The sequence below is a fragment of the Apium graveolens genome, chromosome 10 (assembly GCF_009905375.1).
Source record: "Apium graveolens cultivar Ventura chromosome 10, ASM990537v1, whole genome shotgun sequence".
In the NCBI taxonomy this organism is placed as follows: domain Eukaryota; kingdom Viridiplantae; phylum Streptophyta; class Magnoliopsida; order Apiales; family Apiaceae; genus Apium; species Apium graveolens.
Genome location: NC_133656.1, coordinates 126,370,903 through 126,382,857, shown reverse-complemented (window position 1 = coordinate 126,382,857; position 11,955 = coordinate 126,370,903). Strand labels below are relative to the sequence as shown.

At 31.4% G+C, this 11,955-nt stretch overlaps 1 protein-coding gene across 1 annotated transcript; it reads left to right on the top strand.

Moving 5' to 3' along the window:
• The first annotated feature begins 448 nt into the window (after positions 1–448).
• LOC141689919 (two-component response regulator ORR21-like) lies at positions 449–1,686 on the top strand. The gene is made up of 4 exons (XM_074494443.1): positions 449–573; positions 712–861; positions 1,198–1,346; positions 1,483–1,686. The coding sequence occupies exons 1-4, from the start codon at positions 492–494 to the stop codon at positions 1,576–1,578; spliced, it is 477 nt and encodes a 158-aa protein (XP_074350544.1). The 5' UTR covers positions 449–491; the 3' UTR covers positions 1,579–1,686.
• Positions 1,687–11,955: the final 10,269 nt, after the last annotated feature.

Below are 11,955 nucleotides of genomic sequence, written 5' to 3'. Positions count from 1 at the left end.
CGTTAAATAAATAATTAAAGAAAAATAATGTAAACTGTTTAATACGAAAAGAATATAGACTATCCATAAATATTCTTTGGATTTTTTTTGAAAGAATTTTAGTATTATATTTATAGTAGTTTATTTTTTTGGTATATATGTTTGAATTTTTATACTATTGATATGGATAATTGGTTAGAAAATAGGTGCAACCTAAGCTGTCAAAAAACACTAATGAATATACACATATTGATATCTACTATATATAAAACTATACAATCGTATCTGATATCTACATATAGATACATTTAGTTTATTATCTATAGATATTTGTTAAAGATAATAAGGATATATACTATCCACCCATATCTATTAAATTTTTATCCACGTTACATATCTTTTTATTATATATTCATTAATCTTTACAGGATTGACATGAAAAATTGTTATAAATTGGATGCAACCCAAGTTCTTTAGCAACCACAAGATACAAATTCAAAAATCAAAGAAAGATGTATAAGTTTTTGGTGGTGGACGATGATGAGACATTGAGAACTCAAATTTGTAACATGCTTCAAGAATGTGAATACGAGGGTATTATTTTGTATTTATCTACTAACGTATATCTTGATTTTTTTAACATATACAACACTTGTATATACACACACTCCTCTTTAAAAATCTTTCCACCTTATGTCTGCACTGCTAATGATTTTCTTAAATGAATTTCAGTAATGGGTGCAAAATATGCTGCTGAGGCTTTCAGTATGTTAAGGAATGATTTGTTTGATCTCGTTATTGCTGAAATACACATGAAAGACATCAATGGTGTTCAACTAATGCAACAAATTCATGAAGAATTCAAGTTACTACCAGTTATTTGTGAGTTTGTGTTATACAATATTATATAAGATTAAAGTTGAATAAACATAAGAACAATTAATATTTACAAATAAATATATATGACACTGATTTACCCTTATTTGTGAGCTGATTTAATCTTTTTTAGCTTTGTTATGGATATAGACACTGATATATTTTAGTAGATTTAATATATTCACATTCTTTTTTATATGGGTCAGAGATATTCTATATTTTTCAAAGCCTTTTATTCACTTTTAAAGTTATACATGTTCTAATAATTATTGTTATGTATAAATAGAATTATCTTATATTTTTACATTCCATTTCATTAGCTAATTGTTCTCATACATGCAGTAGTATCATCTGATAATAGAAGAGAGGTTATAATGAATGCAATAAAGAAAGGAGCACAACAGGTCATTTGGAAGGATGGTATTACCATAGATGATTTTAAAAACATATGGCAATATGTGATACTATGGAGAAAGAAGATTTATGAGCAGGTAACTCATGTACTTTATTTATTTTTCCAATTAACATGTGTATATGCAGGGGCCGACCTAGCCCATGGCTAGGGTGGCTAGGTCGGCCTCCAGCCCCTCTGAAATTTTAGCCGCTAATTCATTTGTGGTTGTGTAGAAGGGCAAGGCTAAGCAACAGGTTGATCTCTCACCGAATCAAGATCTTAGTGTCTCCTCTAATGAAGATGTTAGTGTTTCATCTGACGATGAATGAGGACACACAAGGGTGAAATTCACATTTATGAATCAAGACAAAAAGGGGAAAAGTCATATTTCATAATTTCATAATTTCAAATATTTATTCATTGAATAATAATATTGAGTTTGGGGGAAATTTCAATGATTCTATTAATCTTTCTTTTATGTACAAAGTGGTTGTTAGTTTTTTACTGTCTTTTTTTTTAATTTAAATATTTAAAGTTAAAAGAAATATATAAATACAGGTGTTACATATTTATTATGTGAATAAATTTAAAAACAGTTACATATCTTAATTGTAACACCGGTTTAAAAAGAATAAAAGTAAAATCCATAAATCTGCAAACAAAGCACTAATATATTTGTGAACAATAATTAAACAGTCTAAAATCTCCAACATAAGATTAGTTCTCCAAACTTTCAAAATCAATAATATAAATGTTGAAATCTCTAAATAAATGATTAAGTCTAGGCACTCATAAAGTCCAAAATTGTAATCAATAAATGGGTACTCCTCCACCATACAGACGGCATTAGCTAAACACCCAATACGAATTTTGAATACAATTTATAAAACAAAAACCAGAAATGAATATTTCACAATTTATAATAAAACAATAATTTTAAAAATAAGAAATAAGTATGGCTCGAATAACGAGGGGTTAAAATATTTCATACCGAGATCAGAACAGATAAAAATACACACATTATACACTACGTCATGTGTGTAACGAATTGGACAACGTGTAGGGCATATACAATATCAGCTTATATCAAATCACACATTGAACTCTAGGTGCACTCACGTATTATGAACAAATATAAAATGGCCAAAAACTCCTCCCAAGAGCTAACAGAAGGATACGTCGTGAGCAATCACACTGTCACCGAAGTTTCATATCACTGGTGCGGCTATGACATACCTCTACAGCTGGTTAATTCGGTATACCGTATACCATATATTACTTTAAGGGTCAAATGAAAAAATATTCTCGTAAAATTTTAAAAATCACTTAAGACAAATAATTCAGATTTCCAAAGTGGAGGGTGCAATAAATAAATTTTGAAAACCGCATAAACAGAAATTTAAAATTTTCCAAAATCAATTTTCAAAACAACTTTCGGATGTTAAAATGATCAAACAATATTAATGGAGCAAATAAAATATTGAATTTAATAAATCAGGGATATTTGATATCTAGGAGGAGTGGCGCTGAATAAAAAGAGATAGAATCCATATCTCGAATATCGCAACTAAAATACTAACAAATCTGCAATTGAGTGACTAAATTCTGGGACCGCGATCTAAATACAAAATTATAATTTATAATTAATATTTTGTTGATTCTTAAATTAGTTAATAATTTATTTGAAAGCAATATTTATATTAATCTAAAATTGTGCGGCAGCTCTACTACTGATTTTGATACTACAGGACACTACAACCACACACATCAAAACCATATCCTCCTGTATAAAACAAGATAGATGTACCAAATTCAGAAATGGATCAACTCAGCATACTAATTAATCAAGTAAACAATATAAATATACAAACCGATGTTGACACCTAGTCATGCAACAATTAATTATTTTAATTCACCATTTTATTCATTACAAATATATTAACTAATTACCAAACTAAAACATATGCATACTATTAGTTCATCTGATAATTAAAAAAGTTCTACCCACAATATACATAAAATTGATAATGAGTATCCCCACATATAATAATAATAATTGTTTAGTGACATAACTAATAAATATGAAACATTGTATCATGATATTACATACAAATAAAAACTATTTATTTTATTGACGAACTTATGATTTGGTTAATTACTATAAAAATCATAACTTTTAAATAAACATGATATAATATAGTTGGAAACCAAATAACAATTCATGACTTCATGTAAAATTAAAAATCAGAGAGCAAAACCATCCTACACTAAACGTATATAAATTTAGTATTAATTATTAACTCAAAACATCAAATAATTATATATAGGAATTAATCATCAAATCAGAATCATATATATATAGAGTAAAGTTCTTTGGATACTAACAATTATACTTCAAAATTATTTTAAAATATATAATATTAATGTATATTATATATATACCCCTTAAAAAGAATTCTGTCCCCGGAATCAAACAAAACTACATATTTGTACCTGATTCGAAAAAATGCGGATATATCTCAATAGAGTCTTCTAACTCCCAAGTCGTCTCTCTTTCAGAATGACTTTTCCACAAAACCTTCACAAACGAAATGGTGTTCTTCCTCTCAACTCGCTCCTCTCTAGCTAAGATAGCCTCAACTTCTTCCTCATAAGAAAGATCTTCTCTAATATTTTGTAATGTCACGGACCCACACTACTAACTAGCAGAAATATGCATAATATTAATTAAACTGTAAAGTACTACAAAAAGAGAGAATATTAAAGGTATAAACGTTAACAACAATCCCCGGATCCACAGGAATGAGTTGGAACAATATCTAACATCTTTTAATATTATAGACCAAAATATCTTAAGTCAAATTACTACCAAATATTAAACCCAAAGTTTATAAACATTAGGGAACTTCTAGTACCCCGCCTTCTCCAACATCTAATGGTAGGCATACCCCGAGTCCCCAGAAGTCTTACGTGCGGTTTGCTTGAAATGAACTATCTTTGGGTTTCACTCAAAGGATAACATCAATAACAATATTAATGAGCAAAACGCTCAGCAAGTGAATAATAGTGAATAACAATACATCATATACTCAATAAAATGATAACAGAAGATAATCAACAATATGAAATCTCAAATAAAAGTTCAAGTTTTTAATAAGTGAGTGGAATTGGAAATCTCACAGTGCTATGAGTGATGAGGGGTGATCAGCCCACATCAAAGATCTGAACCACATAACAAGTGATTCACAACTATTGAGGATCCTCGTCATACATTAGTAATATAAAACCATCAGGCTCCCCGCCACTGATGTTTAACATTGACTAGCGCCTCAGTCTTACCAGAACATACCATCCAATTCCTTTTAATCAATTCATTTTAATTTCAAAGGGTTTTTGATCAAGGACAAGATAACAAGGGTTGGTATCGTCAAGGTTCAAGTGACAAGTTTTCTAAAATTGAGAGAGTGTTATTAAGATGAGGGTTCCCAAAGAAATAATTCAAATTTGTGAGGGGTTTAGGTTTCACATGATATATTAAGGGACAATTATAGGGTATCCATGAGGGTATAAGGTAGTATATGATGAAAAGGGGTCAATTCAAGTATGAAAGTGGTTAACTAAATCCAAGATCTAATCATTAGGTGATGTCAGGAACTATTTAATTCTATTAAAACTGTAGTCATGCATCCACAGGGTATTTAATCAAAAGAAGCAGAATTATAGAGGTAAGTTGAGAGTTCACTTGCCTAGACTACGCTTATTGAGCACTTGTATGGAATCGTCTAAGGGCTCCTTTCCTGGCCTCCTACTTGAACGTATAATAAATAGTATCCTCATTATAACTTTTGCTAACTACCCTTTCACGTATACTATAAATATATATATTCATATATACACACATATATATAATTAATTTCTACTAATTACAAGTAATATATGGATCACATAAACCACATAACACCTATTAAGAAATGGCATGGCAATTTATCACTTAATTAATTGTACATACCTAGACTCTGTTTACGACCTTAGTCACTTAAGCAATTAACCAAATTACATACAAATATTATGACCAATACTCCTAATTCTCCTTTACAGACCTCCACTCAACCTAGATTTAGTAAGGCACACTTGTGCCTCACTTCAAATAACTCACAAATGTAATGCACACTACTTAACTTACCGAATGTACACCTTGGCACCAATTGTGTGCCTTGGCAAAAATATGGATTTCTACCTTGGGCCTTTGATATATTCTGACTCCCATGACTTTTTATAACTTTAAGCTAACTTTAGAAATTGGTCTGATATCAAGGCCTCACTAAAAAGATACACAAATGCAATGCACTTCTCTAAAGTTTTCAAAGGCAACTCTAATGGTGACTCTCGGGTATTTTGTTGGAAATACGATATCTCTGCCTTGGGCCTTCACTCCAAACCAACTCTCAAAGGTTATTAAGACTCAAACTTGACTCTAAAAGTTGGAATGACTCAGAGAACTCACTCAGGACTCCCTAGGCCTTAAGTGGAAGTTGACTCAAAACTTAACACTCACTTATCTAGTTCATTTATTGATTTTAATGGCTTGTTAAGCTTCCTAAGACTTTATTATACCTATTTAGACCAAGGCCCCATGAAGACCTAACCTATGACATGATAATAATTAATCAAAAGTCAAGTTTGCTCAAATCTGCCCTGTTCTGAGCTGCTCTCGGGTTTGTGTGTATGCACCTAATCAAATGGAAGTTTTAATTAATTAATTCTAAAGCTATTGGACTCAAGTATGAACCAAGTCCCAACTCCCCTGAGCTCATGCCTATTAAGGCCTTACTAAAACTCATCTAAAATGACCTAAACTTCTAGTACAAAATTATGCCCTGCTAAGACAAATGCGACTCATTCCACCTTAACTCCCTTCATTACACCAAAATCATTCAACAACCGACCAAGGCAAGTCCTAACATACACTAACATCTACTGAATTACAACTTATTAGGTAAATTTGCAATTTATTTAGCATGAAGATCACTTATAAAAACAAGCAAAGTAACACATCACAAGACAAGCCATCACTAGGCATTTAACGGCAAAAATTTGAAGTAAACATGCATGGTAACATCATGACACCTACTGACCATAAGCTCATATCATCATATATAATCTAAAATAGCATTTTATTAAAGTAATCATGTCATGCAACTCTCAAAAATCAATTATCAAGAGGTTAAAAGAACAACTATATTGGCAATATCACATCTTCGAGTTTTTAAGGAAAAATTTGAACTACATATCAAAAATAATAACTTGATATCTACTGAATATAATCCCTTATCATCATGGAATACTTCATCTAGAAATTTTATACAAAAAACCACAGCATGCATCTCATATAAGTCTAGTACCAAAGCACAAAATTAATAAGAATGGTTTTTACTTCGAAAACCACTTATAAACCAACATGCAAGTGTTAAATCCTACATGCAAGTGCTAAATCCTACATGCAAGTGCTAAACTTAATTTATCTTGAAGTAAAAATGGCATGGAAGAATTTAAAATTGATAAAACAACAATTTTAAAGAATAAGACTTTCGAAAATAACATGCATGGTCATTTTAATAAAAAACTATCCAAGATCAACACTCTAAACATTCGGCTCTTAAGAAATCAGTTCCTGATGTTTATGAACAAGATTATGACATGGAAAAATAGAAGTGTAACACCTCTCCAAGATCACATCTTATGCATATCTATAAGCCACCATGGTCGAAACCTTGAGTTCACAAGAACTAAGGTCTTAACTTCGGCTTTTACAACATGCACCCACAAAACTAACCTTAAAATGAAGATACCCGTCTAGATGATGAAGGTCTTGGCTTGACTAACTTGAGAAGTGAAAGAAAATGAAAAGAAGTGAAGAAAAATGGCAAGAGTGGGGTGGGGGTGTGCTTCGGCTGAGAGGGGCGGAGGAGAGGAGAGGGTGAGGTGTTTGAGTGGGTGTGAGGTGAAATGAGAGCATTTCCTTGATTTTGATACTTTAATTTGATTAAAAGTGGTAGTGGAATGGAAAAATTACACAAGTGTCCCTCTTGCTAGTTGTGACAAAAATTGCATGCAAGGTCAAAGGAGTAAACTAGGAAGTTAGTGGGTTTGAAAGTTACAGTCTTAGCCTCGAACTCTATTATAAGCTAAAATGCATGCAAGGGTATACAAATAATCTATTAATTAATAAAAGTATGATTAAAAAGAATGGATTTTAGTAAATAACATACAACTCCATAAATCAAAAAATTAATAACATAAATGCTATGGGATTTTAGAAGTTTTATAAAGTTGTTTTTAAAAATTTTGAACAAGAATATATTCATAAAAGAATTTTCTAAAATTAATACTCTAATATATAAGCCAAATAAAAATATGATTAACAAGTCTAAGCTACATAAGAAAATGTAAGCAATTTGATTCTAAGCCGCTATTATACAAATTATCATTTTTTGTCAAATTACAACTTTTATTATCCAATCGTGATAAACTTAAACATTAATTAATTGTGTAACGAATTTTTCTTGTATACTTAAATAATCTAACAATGTTCGGAATGCCACACATCGAAGAATGTATACGAACGCATATAATTCATATAATTTCTGACATCTATTACATGAAAAATTATATAGTGCACAAAACGGAATATTATATTACATTCATATCAAATATTTGCAGGCGTTACATGTAATGGATAATGAACTACGTGTAATGGATGATATTTTTAGCCCCTCAAAAAAGATATGTGAAACACATTATGGAGATGAGATAGTTGTGGCAAAAATACAAATTTAAAAGATATTTCCTCCACTTTCTCCATAACATCAAAAGGTCCAACATACCTCAGACTAAGCTTCCCCCTCATACCAAAATGTTTCACACCCTTACAAGGCGATACCATCAAAAATACATGATCACCTGGTTCAAATCCACCAAACTTCTTGTGATGGTCCACATAACTCTTTTGATGTGATCAAGTATCTTTTAAACTTGCTTTAAATTTGTCCACCTTCTCATTAGTGATTCTAACTAACTCTGGTCCTTTAATGACTCTCTCACCAACCTCATCCCTACAAGATGGAGCCCTACACCTGCTACCATACAAATCCTCAAATGGTGGCATATCAATAAAGTGCCAACTATTATTGGATATAAAGTCAACCAAATACAAATACTTATCCCAACACCTGTCCACTCTAAAGAACAAGCCCTCTACATATCTTACAATGTCTGAATCATACTCTCTGATTGTCTACCAGTCTATGGATGATAAGCTGTACTAAAATTAAGCCTTGTACCCCAAAATTGTTGGAAACCTTTCAAAACACAATACAAATCTCGTATCCCTGTTAGAAACTATCGACAAAGGCACAGCATGAAGTCTAACAATATCACACTGAAAAATCTCTGCCAACTCATGAAGAGGAGTAGTCTCTTTAATAGGTAAGAAGTGAGCGGACTTAGTAAGTCTATCAACCACCGCCCATATGACATCATTCTTCTTGAAAGTTCTTGTCCAATGAGTCACAAAATCCATAGTAATGTTTTCCCACTTCCAAACCGAAATATCTAACTGCTGCAACAATCCACTAGGCCTTTAATGGTCTATCTTCACTTGTCAACATGTAAGACATTTCCCCACAAATTCAAATTTATCTCTCTTCATTCCACTCCACCAGAAATGCTTCTTCAGATCCCCATACATCTTGGTGGAACCTGGATGAATATAGAATGAAAAACTATAAGCTAACTTTAAAATTTCCTTGCAAATTATAGGGTCGGTGGGCACACACAATTTATTACCCAACCATCATGCCCTCATCATCAACAGAAAAATGTTTTTGCTTGCCACCTGCCACCTCAGATCTAATAACTTCCAAACATGTATCACTCTTCTGAGCTTCCTTAACTTTTGAAACAAGATTTGATACCACTTTCAAACTTGCAATGTTACCACCTGACCCTTTAAAATACAGCTTTTTATTATTAAAATCGAATAAACAAGTATTGTTTATTTAATCAAAATGAAAACCTTTCTTGTCTTGACAAGAACTTAATTTAATGTATCTGTTAAAGGCAGGCACATAATAACAATTTATCAAGTTCTTAATCTCGCCTAATGGGCAACGTAAGGTATCGAGTTCTTTCAACTAAAGTGATAACTTTTGGTCCAATTCTAACCTGATACCTGAAACTGGACCATTGCTAGTCTTCTTCTTCAGATCTTCCAAACAAGCTTGACAATTTAACTTCCAATCATTAAGTTATTTCCACATAAATGACAATCATCTCTTTTAGCAACATCACTATCAAGCTTCAAAAATCCTTTGGGATTGGACTTTGGTTTGGCACCGAATAAGATCAAATCTTCACCTTGCATGTGTACTTTCCTTTCCCATTTGCATTCCATGTGTACATCATCAATATGGATGTAATTCATATCTTTACCAAGTTATTTTCAGCAGTTCTAAACATGCTTAACAACTCAGTGAGTGTTCTTTCTATCTCATTCATTTTGTTCTTAAGAAAACTAAGAATAAAAGTTGTTCAAAGGTTGTTTGATCAAATCAAGCTAAGTCTCTAGAATATTCTTGAAACCCAAAATATTAAGGTACATATACCTATCATCTTTATAACATGTGGTCCAACCGGATATCAATCTTCCATTAATTCAAAAGTATGGTACCTTATTATTGTCAAATCTTTCTGACGAGCCAATCCTTCAAATATCCTTTGAAGGTGCTCAGTCATTTCATAAGAATCATTATGCTCTTGTTTCTTCTAAAACTCAGCACTCATAATTACAAGCATGAGACATGAAACATTAGTTGCATAATCAACTTGCTTATAATAATCATTTTGTTCCGCACATGTTTCATTCTCACCTAGAAGCAATAAGGGATGGGTTTGAGCGACGTCCTTGAACTTGAGGTCAATCCTCAAGTTCCCATGTCAATTGAGGAAATTATCATGTCATCTTGTCCTTTTCAAGGAATATTACATAGAAAACTTATTTGTGTTACTTGTGATTTGATATCTACAATATTACGGTGCATAAAATGACTTAGTTCATTAAATTATGTTCAAGTGATTATTCATATATATATATTCACAATTTATATCTCCTATTATTCTTATCAAATCAATAGCCCTAACTATTAATTCAGAAAGAATATCTTCTATACCCTTTCTAGTGACCCAATATCCATATTTTATCATGCATTAGGTCAGTTTTGGTTTTTCTCTTAAAACATGATTATTTAGGTAGACAACATTTGTCAATTATATCAATTATATAACTCTTGGATAACTTGGTGAAACAATATTTGTTCATATTTATCTAATAAATCTCGCCAAACTCTATGCCTCTAAGTTCACAATCCTATTGTGAACCCGCTCCTTGTGGATCTAGGGATTAACGCATTGGACTCATTGGAAGGCATATGATCAACTTAATCTTTAACTTTAGGGTTTTGTTAAATATAAAAGGATCATCATTCCATCATAAGGAGGCGCCCATTTTTTCCTTGAATAAAATACTTTAAATCAATATCAGACAATGGTTTGATTTCCACATAGTGAGGGAGTCACAACGATATCTCTTAAAACCCAGAACCTTACAAGTTCAATGAACTCGCTTTTGACAAAATTGCCCCATGTCAGAAAAACAAAGAAAATTTGTATTTTATTTCGTGGTTCATAAATAGGAGAATCTCATAATCGTTTGTTTATTTTAAAATCTTGAGTTATTATAGATTTTATCTTATTTAGAAAGAATGGCATGTGTGTTGTATCTAATACATATATCCTTAATCTAATTAAGCATACATCTTTATAAACTACTCTACAAATACATTTAACATATGAGCATATATATGTAAATTGTGATATATTAAATGTGGTTCGTTATGACTTCATCATATGTGATCTTTATTAAGCTAATGACAAAGATCTAGGTCAATCTAAGATGGAAAATAAATGTTGGCTAACTATTACATGTCTTCTTTCTTTTATTGCTTCCTTGGATGGCCTCCTTATGGGATTACCCTTCCTTGATCTTCAAATATTCATGTCTTCGTTTACATTACAAGAATGAAATATACAACTAATCTAATAAACTTACAAGAAGAACTCGAGTTACATTCGAGAATTAATAATTACAAGATCGAACGACATGCAAGCCGTATTTAAAAAACCAAAACCATTAACTTGAGGTCATGAGCCATAATCATCCATCATGCTCGATTAACACATAATGAACATGTTAAAACATATATTATGATCTAAACATTTCATACCAATCATGATCTAATAATAAAAACCAAATATGGCAAAAATCAAAAAATTTGAAATTAAATCTAATAACATTAAATCGGAGATTACAGGGCCTCAACAACGTCAAATGCCTTACAGATCAGTCGCTGATAGCCTTGGCTATTAGTTTTGTTCATACGCTCGATTCCATATGAAATAGCGTATTCGTTCGCAAAAATCGGACACCAGACACATATTTCAGCAAATCTGATGCATCTGATTCCGAATCGTACCAAATACAATTCTTATAATAAGAAAAAACATAAAAAATATATATATTAGTATATATACAGATTATATAATCATCATATGATTATACAACTCTCATGAATATCATATATTCAAAACGT